Source organism: Punica granatum, chromosome 4 (genome assembly GCF_007655135.1).
Source record: "Punica granatum isolate Tunisia-2019 chromosome 4, ASM765513v2, whole genome shotgun sequence".
Lineage (NCBI taxonomy): Eukaryota > Viridiplantae > Streptophyta > Magnoliopsida > Myrtales > Lythraceae > Punica > Punica granatum.
The window spans coordinates 36,752,988-36,775,632 of NC_045130.1; the positions used below are offsets into that span (position 1 = coordinate 36,752,988).

General features: G+C 37.8%; 4 protein-coding genes and 5 non-coding genes across 9 annotated transcripts; 4 read left to right on the forward strand and 5 right to left on the reverse strand.

Annotated features, from left to right (window-relative positions):
- Positions 1-1,631: 1,631 nt before the first annotated feature.
- Positions 1,632-6,387, forward strand: LOC116204189 (SPX and EXS domain-containing protein 1). The gene is made up of 14 exons (XM_031536259.1): positions 1,632-1,790; positions 2,842-2,960; positions 3,039-3,157; positions 3,326-3,364; positions 3,537-3,629; positions 3,725-3,841; positions 3,991-4,086; positions 4,206-4,319; positions 4,397-4,450; positions 4,548-4,595; positions 5,112-5,262; positions 5,435-5,600; positions 5,711-5,780; positions 5,863-6,387. Exons 2-14 carry the CDS (start codon positions 2,879-2,881, stop codon positions 6,118-6,120), a joined length of 1,407 nt encoding a protein of 468 aa, XP_031392119.1. The 5' UTR covers positions 1,632-1,790; positions 2,842-2,878; the 3' UTR covers positions 6,121-6,387.
- A 995-nt stretch (positions 6,388-7,382) lies between these two features.
- LOC116206512 lies at positions 7,383-7,509 on the reverse strand. Its single transcript, XR_004156739.1, has one exon. It is a non-coding gene; the product is annotated as a small nucleolar RNA snoR80 (small nucleolar RNA).
- Positions 7,510-7,729: 220 nt separating this feature from the next.
- Positions 7,730-7,826, reverse strand: LOC116206503. The gene has a single exon (XR_004156730.1). It is a non-coding gene; the product is annotated as a small nucleolar RNA Z152/R70/R12 (small nucleolar RNA).
- Positions 7,827-8,042: 216 nt separating this feature from the next.
- LOC116206504 lies at positions 8,043-8,155 on the reverse strand. Its single transcript, XR_004156731.1, has one exon. It is a non-coding gene; the product is annotated as a small nucleolar RNA Z152/R70/R12 (small nucleolar RNA).
- Positions 8,156-8,266: 111 nt separating this feature from the next.
- On the reverse strand, positions 8,267-8,352 carry LOC116206501. Its single transcript, XR_004156728.1, has one exon. It is a non-coding gene; the product is annotated as a small nucleolar RNA R11/Z151 (small nucleolar RNA).
- Positions 8,353-8,515: 163 nt separating this feature from the next.
- Positions 8,516-8,618, reverse strand: LOC116206498. The gene has a single exon (XR_004156726.1). It is a non-coding gene; the product is annotated as a small nucleolar RNA Z157/R69/R10 (small nucleolar RNA).
- A 1,944-nt stretch (positions 8,619-10,562) lies between these two features.
- Positions 10,563-11,318, forward strand: LOC116204389. The gene has a single exon (XM_031536465.1). It carries the CDS (start codon positions 10,563-10,565, stop codon positions 11,316-11,318), a length of 756 nt encoding a protein of 251 aa, XP_031392325.1.
- Positions 11,319-15,940: 4,622 nt separating this feature from the next.
- On the forward strand, positions 15,941-16,802 carry LOC116202668 (transcription factor CPC-like). Its single transcript, XM_031534263.1, has 2 exons — positions 15,941-16,263; positions 16,364-16,802. The coding sequence occupies exons 1-2, from the start codon at positions 16,200-16,202 to the stop codon at positions 16,531-16,533; spliced, it is 234 nt and encodes a 77-aa protein (XP_031390123.1). The 5' UTR covers positions 15,941-16,199; the 3' UTR covers positions 16,534-16,802.
- A 2,027-nt stretch (positions 16,803-18,829) lies between these two features.
- On the forward strand, positions 18,830-19,399 carry LOC116204390. Its single transcript, XM_031536466.1, has one exon. The coding sequence runs from the start codon at positions 18,830-18,832 to the stop codon at positions 19,397-19,399; it is 570 nt and encodes a 189-aa protein (XP_031392326.1).
- Positions 19,400-22,645: the final 3,246 nt, after the last annotated feature.

Here is a 22,645-nt window from a genome sequence, read left to right on the forward strand (position 1 = left end):
GTGGAAACGAGACATTAAAAAATACGGTAAATTACACTGGTAGTTCAAAAAGTTTTAATAATATATCAGGTTGATTCAAAATTTTTTTTTTGCTACTTGATGGTACAAAATGTTTTAAAGTTGTAACATAATAGTACAAACTGTTATTTCGCTATTGACGCCGCCAAGTCAACGTTGATGGTGCAAAACCAATTTTTGTGGGACGTTATATGATGGTACAAAATGTTTTGAAGTTATAACTTAATAGTACAAAATATTTTACGTAAGTTACATGATGGTGTAAAATTTACAGTTTTGTAAAGGACGGCTTGACGGCGTCAATGGCGGGATGACAGTTTGTACTATCATGTTACAACTTTGAAACATTTTCTACCATCAAGTAGTAAAAAAAATATTTTAAACCAACCCGATACATTATTAAAATTTTTTGGACCACTAGTGTAATTAACCATAAAAAATACGTGGACAACTTACCTTAGTAGCAGAAGAGAATAATTAAAAAGAAGAAAAAACCAAAATGAATATGGTGGAAAGAAAATAGGGAAGAAAAAACGGGGAACTGAGAGTGATTGCAGAGTTATTATTATAGGTATTGTATTCACCAAAAAAAGAAATTATTAGAGACATTCGCGCTTTGTGTCATCGGAACTGATCAGTTATATCGGAACATGTATATTGCAAGGAGAACATATGTGTAGATTGATTGGCGAAAGTTCATAAGATGAATAACTATTCTCGTGGGCTTGATCTTACTCTGTTTGGGATATTACCGGGTAAAGTCTCAACTTTATATTACTTAATTATTTACTTTAAAAGGGCAATATTTTCACTGGAGTATTATGAGGCAAATTGGGGATCCAACCTAATGGAAGACTCTAAAGTCTAAACCAATACACGCTGCTTGATATTATGACAAGATCGAATATCGAAGCCTTTCCGAGGGAGACACGAGATTTTCTTATCGGCCTAAATTTTCGTCCATCCAATCACTTATATGCCCCGTTAGAAATTAATAATGACGTCAGAGTGAGGACTAACTCCATTGAAAGCCCAATCAAACGTGCTGCTTATGCGTCCGATTTCACGCTCATAGAAAGTTCCGAAACAACTATGCTAACACAACATTCCATCTTAACTCACTTCTATGCCAAGCATGAGTGTTAATAAATTTTTTTCTTTACAAATAAAGTTCATGAGTCTAATATAAAAAAAATAAAACTTTAAATTCTAAATAAATAAAGGCGGGAATCAATTGGAAATCAATTGCCCGTCCACTTAAACTTTTAAATTAGATCATCAATCACCACATAAAATGAGTCCCAAATTTATTTCTCAAAATGTTATTAAGTCGAAAATTCACTGAATTAAGTATTGTGAGCCGGTCACCGTCATACCATAATACATCCATATAGTGACGAGCTCTACGTCCTCGGTGAAGTTCGAACTCGTGATATTAAAAAAAAACGCTTGAAGTGTAACCATTAGATCACCGTGCTGGTGGTAAATTGAAGTTGCGCCAAACTCGAATGAAAGCGTCCGAAACTGAAAGACTACCACAGAGTTGTGGAATTTGCAGATTGGTCCCTGGACTACCTCATATTTGCCGCACAGTCTCCATCTTCCCCTCCCTTCCCCCTTTCCAATTCCCTGTGCTTCCCCATCACTCTATAACTCCCATTTTTGTTGCCGCGATATCAGGAGGAGGCTCCGAGATCCATCCAGAGGTCAGCAGCAGGAAGGAGCATTGAACTTCACGTTCACTTCATTGCCCAGATCCGCCAATCCTCTATGTAAGTCCCCCGTGCTTCCTTGACTCGCCCTCCGGCGATCTCCTCGGAATCGGAACGCTCGAGTTCCCGCCTGTTTCGAGCGTTTCCGTGCTTGTTTCAGCTCCAGTGGTCGCTGAATCAGGTCGCTCTCCCCAAAGGATTTTCCTTTTCTAGCCCCCCGGAGACGGGCAGTTCGGAATTCTATCTCATGCCGTGCATGTTTTCTTCCCCGTGAATTTTCAGCATTGCCCTTTACGCTGTTCAGTGGATTTGTGATTTCCGATAGGGAATTCGGTACTGAGTAGTTGCTGATGATTGCATAGAGTGCATGATTTTATGTGGATCTACTTGTAGTGAATGGTCTGATGAAAGATTAGAGCTAGAATTCTCATCGGAATGGAGAGAGGACTAGGGAATACGTGGTCGTATACATAATCTGCCGTAATGCAGGCAATCCTCTTGGGTGCTTTGACGAATATATATTACTAGAAATTAATCTTTTCTGTTAGCGGCATTAGAGATCCCTGATCGAGCCGAACCGTGTTAATGGTCTGCATTCTGCTACTGCTGACACCAGCGAGTATGTGTAGGTGCTGCACGTTCGAAACTGTAAAGGTTTAGACCATCCTCAGAATGCCGTCGATATGTTGATTTGTCCGTTTGGAGTTGTAATTAGGCACACTGCATCCATTTCGATTTCGCTTAATTGAGAGCACCTTTCATAATGTTCAGCGTGTCAGATGAGCTTGGACTTTAAAACAAAAGATGAAATCTTGTCTTAGCATTAGGCTGCAACTTCTACGATTACCAAATGGCAATAAAAAGAAGGGCCATTTTTGCTTTCTGGGATTATACGAGAAAACTACTTTGAGGACTGGTTGCTTTATGGAATTGGATGAGTTCTTGGTGGGATCTGTCCCTATTGAGTGTAGAATTAGATCTAATTCCCAGAACCAGATGAAAGTCTAGAGGTCTATTGGTAGGGAAAAGTCCGTTTTTGAGTTCATTATACTTTGTGAAACTTTGACGGTTTATTCAGGTCTCACTAATGCACGTTTTTGAACTGCGGTAGGTGACAGGAAATACCTTTTCTATTATCTGCTTTATCTATGTTTGGAGGCCTTGCAACCCCAGCTGCCGGTAGCCCACACTTAAGGAAGTCGGGTAGCAGAGCTGTGGTATCTGATATTGGTAAATTTAGATTCCATCTGATAGGTTATGATGTGGGGGTATCATGATTTGCCCTAAATCTTAAGTAATTTCTTTCAGGTGGTGAGCTGGGAAATGGTTTGGAGGACAGTCCTGTGAACTCCCCTGAGGCAGAGCAAATGAAGACAATGAATCCTGCTGCAATTATGCCTTCACCTATTGTACTGTGGAGATTTAAGGTTCTAATCTCATTGAATACTTGTGCTTGAGAAATATCTTGACTTGTATATGTTATCGGATTGAAATGATTCAATTCCATTTTCTTGAACCTATTGAATGTGTTCATTCTACATTTCCTGCTTGATATTTTATTTGATTTTTGTTCTTTTCTTTTTCTTTTGTTCCAGGTTTTATTATTCTTTGCCTGGGGCTTCATCTGTTGTAAGGTGAGTTCTTTTCTCTTCAGGACATACAACGTATGTATAACCTTATAAATATTCACAATGTATGAAGAGATATGTTCCACTGCAGTTTATTGAAATGGGGGCTGCTTCTGTAGTTTCTTTTATTGTTGTGTTTGGAAATGTTCAATTCATCTTCTTCTTATGTGAATTACAGATCGGATGGGATTCAGTCATGAGGATGAGCGCAGATTTGCGAGACCTGTTTTTGTATGAGGCATTTTTATACTATAATCCTCTTCTCCTTGTGGTTAGTTGATTCTTTGTGAGTGAAGATTAGCTGCTGTAGTCCATTCTATTTCATTTATTCTCAATGAATTTCCTTTTTCCTTTTCTAAATTGCAGACTTTGATGGTCTGGCTTTGGGGGATCAATTTATGGGTTTTTGCCCAGTCAAATATTGGTTATGCAAAAATTTTTGATCTTGATCAGAATCATCTTACCCATAGAGAAATATGGAAGGTATTCGTTTGTGCTTTGTTTTCCTTTTCAGCAATTGTATTGTTTCCCTGCCTCTCCAAATGAATATCTGGTAACCATGAAATATCTTTACCGAGTTATCTGTGCTTTGAGTATCACAATATTTCCTTGCTCTATGTCTACCTGTGCAGTGTGCAACATGGATGACCATTGTAGTCCCGACTAGTATGACAGCATATCTTTATCTTTATTCTCATGGAGAAGTGTCATTGGCTGCTTCACAACCAGTGTAATAGATGCATCCTTTCTTTCCTGTTATTCTTCAATGCCTATGTTACTTCCTTTTCCAGTTACTATGGCAATTTCTCTGATAAATACTAAGTTTTTGAGTAATTATTTGCTGCAGGTTCTCTTATACACTGCTGTTGCTTTAATTTTGATTTTTCCTTTTGACATCTTCTATCTATCAACTCGCTTTTATTTGTTGAGGACTCTTTGGCGGATAGTTTTCCCTCTTCAGGTATGTTGCTATCTTGGCTTTTGATGGTTTTGCCACATGTTGGTTCTAATACAAGTTGTCTCTGTGACTTGGTACAGGCAATAAGCTTCTGCGACTTTTTCTTGGCCGATATTTTGACTTCAATGTCAAAGGTATTTATTCCAAAATTAGTAGACGAAGATATCAGAGCAGTTCTTTTTTTTTTTTTTAAATCACTTATGGATGTAATTGCCCCTCTCCTATGTGCAGGTCTTCTCTGATCTGGAACGCTCAGTGTGTCGAATGGTTCACCGACAGGTTGGTATATTGCTGAAGTTATCAGTCAAGTAATTGTAATGGATGCAATTGCCAAGTGAATGTTCAAATGAGGATCACATGTTGAGCTTGAAGCTGAGTTTATTCATATTTCTAGAATGTTTAGGATTAATTAGGATTGGATGAGGGTCCTAGAAGTAGGTCATTTGTGGAAGGTCTAGTGAACTTGACAAGTAACTAAATTTTCGAACTTTAATAAGAAAGATTCTCTTGTCCAATCTAAACGGCAGTTCTCTCAGCCAAATTTTTCTCCTCAAGGATGCAGTAGTCAGTTTTAGTAACATACAATTTTTTTTTAGAATAAGCAAATAATATTGTGTATTAATGACTTATCCAAATATATGTATATATATGTATTGTATATTGATTGCATGGATTGCTTCCAAATTTGAGATGGAAAATTTTGGTTATCCTGTGAAATGGTCACTTCATTCCTCCTCTAAAAAGAGAACAGTCTTTGATATGCCTTGTTTGAAATGACTTATTAAATGTGGGCAGGTGGCCACTATTGCATGGTTTGAAGCTGATTCAGTCTGCGGCAGTCACTCAGTTGCAATCCCTTTAGTTCTTGTATTGCCTTACCTCTTCCGTTTGTTCCAATGCCTCCGACAATACAAGGATACTGGAGAAAGGACAACACTCTTAAATGGTACAATTTCCTGCACGGAAATGTCTTTCGTCCTAACCTTGACAACATACTAACATGATGAAATCTGAGAATTGGTGTACGTCAAATATTAGTATTATGTTAATCATATTAACCTTATGTGTGTTCTGCCCCATCTTTCATGAACTTCTGATGCTTTATTTTCCTGTTTCAGCATTGAAATATTCGACGGCAGTACCAGTTATTTTTCTTTCAGCCCTCAAATATCACGTGTTCCCGGAGAAGTGGACAAGCTTTTATCGGCCTCTCTGGCTTCTCTCAAGTGTTTTGAATTCTTTGTACTCATTTTACTGGGACATTACCCGGGATTGGGACTTGAGGTATGTGATGCCCCGTTTTTCACTACATTACTACCATCAAGTTTCCTGAGCATTGCTTCTTTCAGTAATTCGTGTGATGTACTCAGTGTTATTTCATAATGTTTCAACAGTTGTTTCACAAGGATATTCAAATTCACAAAGCCGAGTATCGCCTCTTATCTCTTATATGGACGAAGATGGGTAATGAACTTTCTTCTCTCCTATTTCACGCAGGGTCTACACAATGTGATTTGGTATATCTGTATAAATCTTCTGTTTGCAGGTTTTCCTTTGGGTGATTGGGAGCAATCTGATATTGCGGTGCACATGGACGTACAAGCTGTCAGCCCACCTTCGGCATAATTATTTGACTCTCTTCACAATTACGGCGCTCGAGATTTTCCGAAGATTTCAGTGGGCTTTCTTCCGTGTGGAGAACGAGTGGAACAAGACGAACTCCAGGACCAACATTCAGCTTGCATCCCTGAGCGATATCAATAGCGAGGAGGACAAATTGCTTCCATCCGATCACAATGTATAGTGACTTGCACTGCACTCAAAATTACTTTTCACGAAGGAGGGAGCATCATTGAGACTCAAACCTCGAGAGTATCTTCCTTTGCGGGATTTCCATAGTTTCTACGACTTCCTCAATTCTTTTGTTCATAACAATAGCGATATACGATACTGTCAGCAGCTCATTCTGTTAAAGAGTTGATACATTTTGTTTCCCTCATATTTAAGTTGTTTTCGTACGATCCTGCGTCTTCTCTTAAGTAAAACAAAGGGTTCTCCCCTTACTTGGGTATCTTCTGAAATGTGTTCTAGTCAATCTAGACAAATTTGAATTTTTCAGGTGATGTTTGGCACGGGAGAATCCAAGTAGACTCTTCATAGCTTTAGGTTAAATTATTTGAGCTCACAAAATCATCTTGTTTGATCTATAGCATCACCGTACTTTAGATTGCCAACACGAGGATCGAGTGTCTATAAGTTACCATCTTGGCAGCACCCTGCAAGTACTTCTGCCCAACATCATCGGTGATTTAATTGATCGGTCTTCCATAATTTAATTGGTGATGATCTAAATTGAAATTAATCTAGATTTTCAGTGTTATAATTTTTAGTAATGTACCCAATGCCACCTTAATATTATAGGTACCCAGCAGCCATTTCACGAGGTCCTGGGGAATTATTGGTTTCTCTGGCTTGGGCATATGAACTTGTAAGGAAGCATGTCCATGTATGTATGGATGGTAGTAGCTTGATGTTACAGTTAGATGGCCAGTTGCAGAAATCTCCGAAAATCAGACCACTCTAGCTGTGTAGCAATATCTGAGGAATCGAATGGAATGGAATATTATGTACAAATCACAATGTTTAGAAGCTGCGCTAAACAGTCCACACCTCCAACTCACACCCTTCCCAATTCTGGCAAATGTGGTTTGATCAACGCTTGCCATCACAATCTTCCAATTTTTGCCGTAATCGAATCACGCCTTTGCCCTGGTCCACTAATTTTACTACATTCCCTATGCGATTCCTATAATTCATGACAAATTGCAGCAATGGCTTCTGAGGATAGCTGGGACAAATTGCAGCAAAGGCTTCTGAGGATAGCTGGGGGTTTTAAGTCAAAGATTTGACATTCAATTCCCAACTTGCTTATCCTAATGAAAAAAATCAAAGACAATAAAACCAAGAGATCGATCCACGCCTTCACACGAGATTATTAGCCGATTGGGATCATCAATCGAATCAGATCAAACCAATGATTGTCAATAGTATAAAGATGATACGACGATATATATGTGGTGTTTCCAGGATCAGAATGGCACTGGGAAGGAAGCCATCGATCAGGATAGGCCACATTTCAATATGGCGTCCGAGCCATTATGCCAAGAGGAACTGATCATCCCCCAGAATTGGTAATGGACGCCCACTATCGTTTGGCTCAGTGATCTGATCGATACGGGAGGGGAGCGGACTCTGCATGGAGTACTTGGAAATCCTAAACAACTTTTCCTCTACTCCTCTCCCTTACCGTCCAGTACCCGGATCCAAAAAAAAAGCTTAAGGCAATGAGGTCGAAGGAAAAGGGAATGACACGTTTTTGAAATCATGGAGTCACGATTTGCATCGAATGGACTGGAGCTCAGTGGAAGGAGAAGTCGTTAATGATCAGGGCTCACGGCGACGCCACTGCCCTCAAACACCCCTATGGTGCTTTCATCTCATCACAGCATCGTCCATTCTTGTAACTAGAACATAAAAAAACACGACCTTCAACTATGTCAGACATTTTGGTCGACGAAAAGAAGTACTAATGATCTAATTCCCATTCAAAATCCCCTCACCGCCCTTCCATTTCCGTCCATGTCAAGACCTAAATAAAGCTCAAGGTTAGAAGAAGAAATGACATGTTTTTGAAATCATCGAGTTGCGATTTGGATCGAATGGACGGGAGCTCAGTGGAAGGAGAAGTCCTTAATAATCGGAGCTCACGGCGATGCCCCGCAGCGGCACCGCCACTGCCCTCAAACACCCTTACAGTGCTTTCATCTCGTCACAGCATCATCCATTCTCATCACCAAATCAACAACAAAAAAACACAACCTTTGATGATGTCACAATTTCAGTCGATGAAAGAATAATTAATGATTTTCAATTTTGAAAAACAGGAAAGAAGGCTTCAGTGTGTGTAACAATCAGATCATAGACATGAAATCTCACTGAAATCCGCTAAGATAATTTGAATTCTCATCACAAGCCCAGACAGAAGAGAAGACAGACAAAGAAACATGGATTTGCATGGTTTTCTCAAAAGACAGACAAAGAAACAAACTTTCTGGGTCAAAACAATAGCCCTCAGACCCGATTGAGTTCTTGGATGAAATCGAAGGAGAAAACGCATGAATTTGGATACAGAGGGAGAGAAGAATGCTCAGACAGCCAAGGGCTAGTCTTCAACTAGTGGGAGAAGAAGCCCACATCAGAAACTCTAGTCCACAATATAAAAATCATCATCACTGCACTCTTCTCAGACCCCAATTCAACCCAAAAACATCAAATCACAGAAATCAATGGCGAGATCCCAAAAAACAAAAGCTTTGACAGCAGGGAAGTACTGACTACGACGGAGAAGCTAAAACCCTAGATTTAGAAGCGCGGAGGAAAGAAGGCGTGTTGGATCGATGATTCAAAGCTTCACCTCGGAGTCGACGTTATATAGGCAACTCGGCGGAGGAGAAATTAGGGTTTCTATTGCGACTCTGTCGGCTCCGCCCAGGGGATGAGTCGTCGCCTTCGTCAGTGGGAGCGGAGATTACAGATCTGGGCCTTAATGCTTTTGGGCTACCAGCTCATAATGGGCCTAAACATTACACGGGCAGCCCATTGGGTCTGATCCACGGTAGATACGTTTTCGTCTTTCCTTGTTTTTCTCGCCATAGAAAGATAAAACTTTTCTCGTGAGTCCATGACAATCGTTGATTGATCGTCTACTCTGCAACAAACTTCATATCAAGCAGCCAACATAAAGTGTGCTAATTTATCCATTTTTAGGCCGCGGCCCCGTATTTTCTTCAAAGATAAAAGGTTTGCAACGTCTAATTTCTTTTTCTTTTTTTTTTGGGATAAGTGATGAATTCTATTAACCAAAGAGAGAATGTACTTAGTACACTTATTGATGCAACGTGGATCACGGTTTCTCAAACCTAAATCCGAATTTAGATTCGAAGAGTGTAAGACACGTTTAAACGTTAGCGATATGTCGAAAACAAAGGGTTATGACAAACTCTAAGTATTGTTAAGAAATATATTTTTCTGAGATAACCTCCTCGTCACTTATCCAAAGACAACAATTAAAGAAAACTATTTACATCAAGATCAAAATTCGAAACTCCTAATAACTAAAGAGAATCTAATCTTAGAATCTAGATTCGGAATATATGGGACTTTAAACTCTACAAGACTTGTAATTTGCTGCAGAATGGAGGAAATAATGTTGCATTTTCGTTGAAAAACAAGAGCATTTTTTCCCGCTATATTTGATAAACATAATAAGTCCAGTATAAATGCAGTGCAATAAAATCAAACTTTTGATTTTTAAAGTGACAGACCCACTCCACTTCATATGTTCGATTCTTAACATATTTGTGAACACCAAATCTGCTTAAGAACTTCAGTAACTGAACATGTAAAAAATATGTGGTCTCGAGATTCATGTTTCAAACTACAAAATTCGCATTCAGGAGCCACTATTATAAGCTCTCATCATAGTAGTCTCTCTTCTGTAACAAACCTATCTTTCAAAGCAAGTCAACAAATAAAATAACGAAAACAGAGTTGCAGGTTAGCCTACTAACATGCACCCAAGAGAAATTCCTCGAAAGTCCGTACACCCCATTTCAAGTGCCCAGTCCTAATTTGCGACTTGTATGTAAATTAGGTTCAGGGTATAGCATGCTTTATATTGTGCATGAGTCGATAATAAATGAATTCCCATAAGAATAGTCGATAATGAATTCGCGCATGTTACGGTTTGTAAAATATGAATTCCCTGCACCTTCTTCTACAAATGGTCTGTTTTTTACTCGATCACAAGCAAATAAGTGGATTACATAAGTTGCGTGTAAACTGATTTGGACACCACCAGACTTTCTCAATTGAAATTGATTATATATATGTATTGTTTTAGCTATGTGAATATTTAACATCATTCATGTAGATTATGTATCTATTATTAAAAGGAAAATACGAACAAATGCACATTTTTAACTAGCTGCCTCCCATGTCCAAATATCATTTCAGTCTGTTAAACAGTTCAGCACAAGAGAGAGATGTCTGTGCACTTTAGAATGACCAGAGCATGCAGTTCGTGACTATCATTCCATCGACATGAAACTCGCGTATAAATTCCGGTCATTCTCCCAGTTCTTCGATGAAGTTATACGACTGGTTGAACAACTAAAAGATAGGGACATGAGGGTGATCATTGTCACTTGGGGACGCGAGTTCTTCCTCGAGATCGGCCCCCAGGAGCCAGTTCTCGAAATCAAGCAGAAAATCGAGCACCTCCTAGGTGTCCCCGTCCATTCGCAGACCCTTGCAGTTCTAGGCTGGGAACTAATCGATGGCCTTGACATGGATGACTACCCTATTGTTAAGGAAGGGACTCGAATCGATCTCACCATTCAGAGCAATCTCAAGCCGTCTAACCTATACGGTGGTAAGATCCAGATGACTGTAAAGTTTTCGTCTCGACGGATCAACCTTGAAGTGGACAGGACAGAGACCGTGCGGAGCCTTAAGGAGAAAATACACATCCTCGGAGGGGTGCCTATCAAGAGGATGTCCCTCTACTTCTCTGGGAGGGAACTGGAGGATGAATTTTGCAGCATTACCGAGTACGGGATCCGTGAGTCCTCGGAAGTGGTTGTGTTCCTTAACACATTGAATCGTCAGAAGGACAAGCCTCCGACGAGGAGGCTCAGCTTGGTCGTTGAGACTTCTTCTAGCCTTCTCAATGCAGCTAGAATTCCACTCGAGTTAAAGGATTCTTGCTCTGTTAGTGACCTGAAAGAGCTGCTGCTCAGCATGAAAATTCTTCCCCCGGACGACTACATATTGATCCACAAACAAAGGATCATGCGCGACACTTGCAGCCTCCAGTGGCATGGTGTCGAGGATGGAGAATCTCTTTACGTATTCAGAGGCACCGTGAATCGTATTGCCTAGTAAGAACTTCTGCAGATTGAACCATAATAAATAACTACTAGCTGGGAGGCTCCGACGAGAATGTAATATGATATATATACGACGGATTCATTACAATCTAATAATGAAGATGAAATAAAACTTCACGTTAGAAAAATTTCCAAAAGCTAATTTTCCAAAGAGATTATCATCAAAGATCTAATTAATACTTTAATTTGTTAAAATTGAACATCATTTATATATATGAATTTCACCGTTTCATGATTTTTTTTTGCTGAATGTTCACTGTTTCTCGATATTATAACCACTACTTTATCTCATCACTAAGGTTTTTGTGATCAACTTGTTGGGTTAACATTAATTGCTCTTGGTTTATATGAAAAAATTGAAAAGTGAAACACATTGGCTAGGCATATCATGATTTTATTCATCATAAATGAAAAGGTCATCGAAAATTAAAATGCTTTACCTTGTTCATCTCCAATAACATACTTTGATCTTATTCAGTGGGATCAATGCGGATCCTAAACATGACAGTACATCCCAGTCCTAACACGACAATCAAACTGCGTGTTCAGCTTATTAGTCGAGACTAATTCCGGTTCCAATGTAGAGGTAGAGTGTGTTTATTGCAAGACACTCTACTAGAGCATGGTATATCAAAAATATCGGGCCTATTTATAGATTTTCGTTTTGAAAAAAAATATATCTTGGCCCCTTTTAATATTTCCCCCTTAATTGCCAAAACGGGAGGCTCTTCATGCATACTGTAACAGTATTATTATTTCATATGTACCGTATATAATGGCCTTGATCAAATAAAGAAGAATTAATATGTTAATATGTAAGCTTGCGACCTGCCAAAGTTCAATTTGAAAGTACAATGCGATTTGTCTAGGAGGGGACGCACCTTGCCAAATATGTGTACTTACCATGCATAGTATAGTTGGGTGATTATCATTTGGAATATATACAACCCGTCAGTCCGAGTACGAGGGACTTGTCGCCGTAGGTAGTCTAATTAATTCCTAACTCGTTCTACATACCGAAGCTGGCATAACACATTTGTTAAGTACAAGAAAACGTCTGTGGATGTCATGCCTAACCATCTATTTGATTAGTTAAAGTATAATAAATGTCTACTGCAGCGTAATGACCGCAAGAGGATTTTTCTTTTTCTCGATTATAAACGAGATTCATGAGCCTAAACAAAATGCATAAAAATAGAAATACATAGGAATACATGTAATCCGACTGCATGAGGGGAGGCATTCGTCCCTTCTTAATTACTATTTTTTTTTTCGGGTGGAAAGTTACTATTTGAGTTTGCCCCTTGAATTTTCTTCCTTATCCCAGCAAAAGTTTAAATTATTTTATTTTTCCTTATTTATTTGAAAAAAATTTTAAATTTGTGTTATAATATCAAGGTTTAAAAATTTCAAGAATTACTGATAAATTATCTTTTTACATTTTAGAACCTTTCCTCCAAAAAAAACTAATAGCAATTTCCAATCTTGAATTTAATAGGATAGAAGAAATTTTAATTTTAATTCTTTTTTTCGGTGTCCAATTATTGAATTCTTTTTGTTATTCGTAGAAAGAAATCAAATCTATACAATATTAACAATATGTAACCCAAATTTTACTTTCAATACACTGGAAAACTGGAAATGAATCGAATATCAAAGGCAACAAGGCACGAAAAGAGAAGAAAGACGTGACAAAAGATTCTGATAAGCACATAACATCCAAAGCGCCGGGGTTTCAAACGTTGGCTACCATATTGGCAACAACATCGAAGATCAACGAATCATATTCCCCCCACCCCCCAAACAAAATTTCTGGCCCTGCCTCTATGTCCCGCTAATAAGAATCTAATTCAAAATCTCTTAATCACATGTTGAGAGCAATATTACATCAAATTACCTTCTTTTCTCTATCGCGTGATATAATTGTTGTGTACTCTATGATGATATGATCATAGTTCTATTAGCATGAATTTAGTATAGGAATAACCAAAGACTTCGGAATTGATAAATTTGGAGCTCCTCCTATATAGATATATATGTGGAGTCACTGTAATTTCCATTTTTTTAATACATAAACGATGATTAACACTACTATTAGTCCGAAAAATAGAGGTATAGATATGTCCGGATAACCCTTGAAAATTGGACATGAGGGCATATTGGCCCAAATTGTGGGCTAGGGGGTTATCAATTATTCGGGGAATCCATAAGCATTCCCATGCAGTAAAGCGTGTAAGAAGACAAACTACATCTGAGATAATACTTCTAATCACCATAGAATAAATTCATCGAAAAGAATGGAAACCTATGTGATCATGGTGCGTACATATTAATGCTCCGTTCGAAAACATAGTTAATTTTAACTTAATTTAACTTTACTTTACTTTACTTTTCCATCAATTTAACAATACAATCATTAATTTTTATATTTTTCTTCAATTTAATAATAAATTATCTCACATACTTTTTATTATCTATTATTATAATTAATTTTTAATACTAAATTCTCCAAATCATTCATTACTTTTCTCTCAATTCAACAAATATAATCACTATTTTTTTAATCTTCTTCAGTTTAATAATAATTTTTTTTCCAATTTCTTTTGTTTTTATCCCGTGAAATCAAATAGAATCATAATCGTACTCTGTTACCAAACGTAATAGTAGTAAAGAAGGAAAAAGGACAACCACAATTAAGTAATTCATAGTTTAGCTGCAAAAGTCATGGATTTATTTGAGCTTGTGAATTAGAAATTCCATGCAGAATAGAACGGTCAAGCTAAGTGTAAATATTTGTATGATAGGAAATTTGAAGAGTTAGTCGATCAGAGCAGGAAAAAAATATATGAATGGAGGTCATAAACGAAAGTAACTCTTTTATGATGTTATTCATTTAAAAAAAAAAAGAAGCTCGTGATATTATGTGTAATGTGTATATGTCATTGATTTAATTAATGGCCTTCTTCGCTTCTCGCAGGAAATTTGAACCAATCATCCTTAAATTGGCGTTTAGTTTGGTAATTTCTAAATAGTGTAAATAAAGAAAGGATGTAGTAAACTGTTTTCCGGTCCGATGGCTCAAAATTTGCTATTTAATATCATAAGAGACATTTTCGAAATGTAAAAGTTACTCCAAAGCAAAGTCATATTTTTTTGTACAATAGTAATAGATAAATATATATATATATGTGTGTGTATGTATATCTCATATGGAAGAATTGATCGTCACGATTCCAGAGGAAGCGGTAATTCCATATAATATTCTCAAGGGCATGATTAAAATGTGTAATTGAGCATTTGGGATGTGAAAATGCTTAAGAATTTTTTTTTAAAAAGTACTCTTTTTTTTTTAATAGGAAGACCTATTAGTTTAGTAAAAGATGGAAAATAAAGCGAAATAAAGGAGCATATAAGTTCCATTAGTGATGATCGAAACAAAAAATTCTTGATTATAAATTGACGTCTTGTGCCACTGTAATAAGACTTCTTAATCAAAATTACCCTTAATTATCAAATGTTACTTTAACGGTTAAACATATATCTGAAAGTAGAATAACATAGTTGGGTGAGAGGGACATCCTTGACCTCTGCCGACTCTTCCAATTTTGAATTAATTAAATTAAATTAATAAAAAAGATTAATGTGGTCATATGGACATGGGAATGGGATGTTTGTTTCTCTCCGTTTGGCGTTTTCTTAATTATTGCTTAGATGTTGCTAAGGTTAATTAGATTATCCCTCACCAACCTTTATCTTGCAGGACATGCTCCTCTGTTTCCCGCTGCAAAGCATTAAAGTAGACCCGGGCCCTTGCAGATGGACAATCAATCTCCTGCGGCCCCACATTTTAATATTTCTATGATAGGAGCCTCTCTGTTCCGGACCCTCCAAAGGGGAAAATATCTTTTGTGATCATGATTCATGAACTCGAGAATCGATATACTATTCGTGCTCCTTTAGTATTAACGGTTAGAATTTTTATTTTATTATATTAGACTTATGGATATCCCTTGTAACTAATAATCGTTTCCTCATAATTTAGAAATATGTAAGTCGCGTGATGCTGAAGAACTGAAACGCGTTGACGGACTAGTTGGATAAGGACTAGTAAGGGCTATTCCGCCACTTAAACTGAGAACCCATTTCCTTTAATATGTATGCGGTGACACGAGAAGGAAGCAAGTCCTCAGTCCCCATTTCCTCTCTCGCATCTGCACAGTGCACTCGCGAGATGCGTCCTGCGACGGAATGAAATCGGGAAACGTGTAAATTTGGCAATTGCAAGCATGTTTTTCCATCGCAGGACACACGTCGTGATCACGGACAAGGAAAGCAGCCTGAGGTTGTGAGTGCGTCCTCACACCGTAGGAATCTTCAGCATCCGACAAGAGAAGAGGATAAGCTCTCTAAGTCAACACCACCAACCAACAGTTAAGTATTCCTTCCAACTACCTATCAAACTTGGACTCCCTCTCAAATCCTTAAATACTCTGTTTCTCTCTGTCTGTCTCTCTGTCAACTACCATTCAATTCCATCTCCCCTCTCCTCCTCCCCACCCTCACCTCCCATTCTTCTCCTTCCTCCCTCCCTCCCTCCCTCCCTCCCTCCCTTCCTTCCAATTCAGTCTCCATCAACAAACAAAAACAACCATCCATGGCTGCAAACTGGGCCCCACCATCCTTCTCAGGAATCTCCCCATAGTCCATTCCATGGGTCCCCCAACCCTCCTATTAACACTTAAATATCCTCTCCCCTCCCCCAATTTCACACTGCACCACTCTCAGTCTCACATCTCCCCTCACCTTCCTTTCCTACCTCCCTCCCCTGTCTTCGTCTCTGTGCTCATAAATTCCTCCCCTCCAACGAATTTCAATGGCTGATGACTTGGAAACAATGGATCACTCCTCTGACGATTCCTCATCCGTGGACTCCTCAGGTACCCGTACACACACTCACACCCACCCCTCATATAAAAAATTCGATACACTTGTTTATTGTGATTGTGTAATAGTCACTAACAGTTTGCGGGATTGCAGAGGATGCGAGTCGGGACTCGAAGCTCGAGTTCTCCGAGGACGAGGAGACCCTCATAAACCGGATGTACAAGCTGGTGGGCGAGCGGTGGTCCCTTATCGCCGGAAGGATCCCCGGGCGGTCCGCCGAGGAGATCGAGAAGTACTGGACCTCGAGATATACGTCTAGCTAGGAATGAAAGAACCCGGGACAATCGGGTTCCCGGGTGGTTGGCGCTTTCAAGAAAAAAATTTTGGGAGGTGCTTTAGGAGAGCTTTGCGTAGCATAGTTTGGTTATGTGGGGAATGCCTTTTTATTTTTTTTTTCTCTCTTCTTGGGTGCAAGTTAGCTAACCATGTAATGAAGCTGCAGTCTGTGTGTAGAGTTGGGTTACTTTCAGTGGAATTGCTTTTGCTGAGATCTTCATCTTATTGCTTTTGGAATAGAAGCTTAAATTAAGGACATCGAACATCTCCTTCTCCGATTGATCACGAGGTGTTTTCGGTTCGGCTGTTGGTTTAACTTCGGTTATGAGATGCTTTAGGTGGTGCATGTAGAGTCAGTTTCTTATACTAAGCCTACCCTTTCATCAGTGCCGTCTACAAAGAATGCTTACTGACGGTTTGAAATGACAATATGTAAACCTCTTAAAGCACCCTACTAATTCGGTGTCACCTATGATGACACCAGATGCTAGGCTTGCTAGCTCACAGCAAGACTCGGTTGGAGCTTTCTTTTCACCATAAGTGATAGGCCTTATTTGGAAAGATCAAAAATTGGATTCCGATAGCGAATGCCGTAGCTTACACCTTCGATGGTTATAATCGTGAGATGCTGGAAAGCCTGATCAATCCTCCCGTTGAGAAGCCTTGAGGTATGTGAGGATTCAGAAGTATATATGTCAGTCGGTCATTGGAGCAAGTATTCCTTAAATTTGTCTGCCTTCGGGCCTTTGATCTTTAACGTGGTCATCATCGAGATTGGGCCGGAAAGCTCCATATTGAAACGCCTTGGCCCATAAAAGGATTCTTCTCATGTTAAAGGCCCATTATATCTATTTATCGATTTTAGTTACAAGTTACACCCATGCTAAGCTCCATTTAAAAATGACATACAAGTCAGGGCCAACTCCTAATTACTCTGTGGCCTAAAAATCTCGTCACGGATTCTCGGTTTTGAATATCTTGACCTACTGCAAGCAATCCGTTATAAGAACTCAAAACTAGTGAGTTCGGTGTCATGTCATGCATGATGGGAAAAAGCAAGCAGAGGAGCTAAACCCGCATATGATTATACGATTTTTTTCGAGGGTATGTTTATATGATTTGAAGTTCTAGTGACATCACCTATAGTATATCAACTGTATTCGTAGTCTTTTTTTTTTTTTGAGTGAAGGCCAAAGCCTAGAACATAAAAAAAATAAAAGTTATACTATGCAAAAGCTGGATATGGAAATACCAATAGTATAGCTGAATAGAAGATCCTAAAGACCTTCCAGTGGAGAATGCCGAATATATAGACCCCAAGAGAACTTCAACGATTTCCCAGCAAGCCAATCGGCACACCAATATTGAATATCCTACTCTATAAGTATGAGAAGAGCGGACCTGCCACTCCTCTTGATGACCAGATCGCGCACCGCAACTACTAGAGAAAATATGTGTGGAGAGCACTCTTCCTGCCTCGAGATGAGTCTGCGAACAATGTCCGGGACTACTTCCACGATGACCCGTCTAAAACCGAGAGACGAAGCCAATTCGAGTCCAGGCTTAATCCCCCATAACTAAGCAGCCACATACGAAGTTGTACCCACATTCATAATGAAACCTCTCGAACCCATCGGCCATCTATGTCGCGTAGCAAACCTCCCGCACCTATGAGAGATAAGGATGGGATTTGTAATTTGTTGTTTACTATGCAGTATACGGAAGATGAGACTAAGAGATTTATTATTCGTTATTAAAAATACTTCCTGTCTTTACCTATCTAGAGAGACCTCTAATAGATTTCAAATGAACAAACAATTCCGTCACGTAATAAAACGGTTTACAGTTTTTTGATTTTATTTTATTTCTGCATTCCTTGATGTATTTGGAAGTTTAATGAATCTTGATTAATTCATGTTCGAGTTAGGTTGACCGACTAAGGGAAATTGTGAATCTTCTTCGCTTATAAATCTCGAACTTGAGATCTTGTTTAAAATAGAAAGGTACATAATCACCTCAACCGACGAATGCTAGTATAGTATATATAAATTTAACATAAAATAGTTTTTTTTGTTTTGTTTTTTGGAGCATGCTTGTAAAAACATTCTAAGGAATGAAGCAATACAAAAGACAAGTAGTCCCTTGTTAAAGCGCGACCACTCAAACAGTACTGATACAAACATTAGATTTAGCATTCAAAACATTTCATTACATAAATAAAACTTGCATTCATGTCCGTTTTCACAATCGAAGTGACGAACCATCCTCTCTCTCGGTCAGAGGATGTCGATACCTAAAGGTCTCAAGCTCTGCTGTTACATCACAACACTCATCTTGTTTATATTCACCATTACCGTGGTAACCCTATCCCTCACGATATTCAAGCCCAAGCAGCCCAACATCACCGCCCGCCCCATCGGTCTTGAGAACATCCAGTTCAATGGGACGTACCCGAACAACGTTACCCTAGATGTCACGTTGAGTGTATTGATCACAATAGACAATCGAAACTATGGCGGTTTCGAGTATAAGAACTCCACGGGTTATATTAACTACCGAGGCATCCTTGTCGCTGAGGTTCCCATAGAACACAAGGTTATACCAGCTCGCTCAAAAGTCAACATCACCACGACCACAGATGTCATGGCCGATAAGCTGATACTGGACCCAGATTTCTGGGCCGACCTCGAGGCGGGCTTGTTGAACTTGACTTCTACGGCAACTCTACATGGAAAATTAAGTGTGATGAAGATCTTGAGGCTGCACGCGACTGCTTATAGTACGTGCGACATCTCAATCTTTATCCAGTCCCGAGATATCAAGTCTAAATGCAACTCGAGGATTAAGTTATGATTTTCATTTGATGCAAAAGAAATTGATCAATCTCTCTCAGTATATGTTGGTACACATGCATACCAATTTCTTTGAATCTTATTTCTCCTCTTGTTGATTAATTATGCAGGGCTTAATTAACTTTGTGGGTGTTAATCTCATGTATGAGAGAGAGAGAGAGAGAGAGAGAGAGAGGGAGGCAGACATGGTTGCCCATGAACAGTTTGTTTGACAGTAAAAGTCAACAATTGTACCATATTTTTGTCCAAAAGGGTGTCTACAAGTCAATCTCGCCATGAATGTTCCTTTCTGACGAGAGATGTTGTCAACGTCAGAAAATCATCATAAAGCGGTCGGAATATAGCCTAATTCAACTTCTGTATATCAAAATTCATATTGAAAAAAATTGTAGAAATATAAAAAATTTATACACATCATTTTATCGGCTCAAATTTTTAAAATGTATTTTATATATCTCTTTATTCATAAATTCAGTAGATGATAATTTTTTTTATTGCTGGTAAGTAAATGAGAAATTATACACTTTCTTTCTTTATCTTTTTTTCTTTCCATTTTTGAACGGAGATTTATAAATCTAACGAGAATAGAGGATATAATTGGAAAAAAGACGTTGAAAATTCAATAAAGGCAAACTAAAAAAACTCATATATATAATTTTATAATACAAACTGAATCTTATGAAATTACACTGTCATTTAAAAAAAATGCATCTTTCATAATTTAATTTATCATCACATATTCTCTTTTATCCTTTGCAACTTTGATTACATGATTTGTTGGGCCAGAAGACGACGGTTGAGTATATATTAGCACACTGAAGTAATAAAAACAAAGAAAACGTTCGTAAATTAACATCAATGCTAGTTAGGATTCGATTGATGGTACAATAATTCTCTAAGGTTCCCCATTCTGTTATTATGTTGTCACGTACGCTACGATCTAAGTGGTCGATTTAATTAATTAGGATGCTTGATTATAGATGGGCCATTATTGTCAACTAGCTTGCTCCATTAATAATATAAAGTCAATTAATAACCCCAAAATTCAAATTAACATGGACGGTTGATATTCCTTAAACAATTAAACAAATAAGTTGGGATAGAATCTCTTTCCCCTTATGATTAGCACACACGGGACAAAATTCGAAATTAAGCTATATCTATTTATAGATACATGCACACATACACTTTAGCCACCAAAGAAAAGAAAAGAACACGAAGAAGAAGAATCTCCATTATAATATATATGTAGAGAGCCTACTTTAGACCCCTTTTCAATTAGAAAAAAGTTGAACTAAAATTAATGATCTTTTATTCTCTGATTAGGCTGCCAAATTTTGAACATATGCACAGCTCTATGAAAATGAAGGGTGTTATTAGATAACAATAAGAGAGGCAAACCATGTGCTTAATGAAGATTTTCTTTGCCAATCAAATCATGGGTTTATGTCTAAATCCTAGTCATCATCTTTCATGAGCTACTAATTAATTACACGTCGAAAAGGCCGGAACTTTTTCAAGGATTAATTCTTACCCATGTCATTTTACTTGTTGAGTTGTCGACTATAGTTCATCTTGAAAGCTTTCCGTCATTTTCCGAACCGGTTGAGGCATTTTCAACGTCACATAAACTTACCATCAATGGTGATAGTCTAGTGGTTCAAGCTTACTTCCATGTGGTTTGAAAACCCCCAAGTTTCGAATTCAATTTCCCCCGAGGACAAATGCTAGATTGAGTTCGTCATCTCTGACTTCTGTGAATTATATTAAGCCCCTGGTGGTACTACATTGACATGGCCAGTGTTTACGCTAATTATTCTGTTTTTCTGATATGTTCGCGATTGAACACGAGAACCTGAATATTGCATATCGGGGGGAACAATATCATCATCACTGCTGCCCATCATTTTATTTAGCCAAAAAAAAAAGTCACAGAAGCTCTTTTTTCCTGTACCATCTACATATTGTTATCCCCAGTCGCTTCTCATCATATCTACTCGACAGTCTTATATATTAAGGTACAAAGTGGTTATTTGGGGAAGGTTCGAGGATTTATGTAGGAAAATTTTTCATCTCAAGTTTTTAATTGCTGCTGAGCTCGTCACTTACGGGGTTATAATTATTTTTTCCGGCTCCAAGTGAGGTTTATGAATATAGTACAATGAATAGAAATCCTAATAACTAATAAAGAAGTACAGTTAAAACGAATATCAAACTTACAACTGCTTATTTATCAGGCAAAAATGTGTATTATTACACTATATTTTTTTACAATTATAATTAATTTTTTGGGTGAATTGATTACAATTAATTTGGATCTAAATGATTTGAGAGATAGTTGTAGTTTCCATCTTTATACTTCAATTAAACTAGTGTAGATCACAAGCGCAACAGTGTAAGCGCGATTGCAAATTGTCAAGGTTTGTTTAATTGCTAATTGAATGGTGAATGCTTATTGCTAATTTTTACCATGTCATTGATTAACCTCTACGCATTGATTTAGTCACATGACTGGATCACTTAATCCAGAAATTGCTCATATTATGCAATTTTATGAATAGATTATTAACATATATATATATATATATATATATATGCTTGGATCTTCATAAGATTGCAAGACTAATATTCATTATTCTGTGACTTTAGAAACTTTTCTCAAGGTTTTGGTACATTTTGTTGCTAGTGTGGCTTTATTATTAGGGAAATAGTGTTTTTGCATTATTTGTTCGTTGATGCCTCCCAACAAAATGTGTGCGTATAGTCTAGACAGGATTTATTTAGAGATACGCCGTAGCGACCGATTTTATTCTCTTCGAAAGTGACCAAATATACATATATAATTGTCCTTTTTTTTGTGGTAGAATATTTGTGCTTTAATTTGTCTATTTAAAAGGAGTTGGTTGGGGCCGGCAAAATTTATCCTTCCCAAAATTATGTTAGGAATTACTTAATCAATATTATTAAGATGAGAAGAATCATCTTACATTTTTTCGGATTTTCTTTTTTTTTTTGGTGAAATTCGGATTTTCTTTTTTGTTGCTAGGATACAACCTTTGGCTTCTCGGATGTTAATCACAATCTATAATAAATAAAACTTAATCTGTGCTTATTTGAATTTAGTTATAAGTGCTGAACTTTTTAGAATTAAATGAAATAAGTGCTTATCTAATCAAGTAAATTTTATTTGGTAAGATAAATATTGAAAATTTTATATTATTCGACATCCTAATTACATAATGGACAC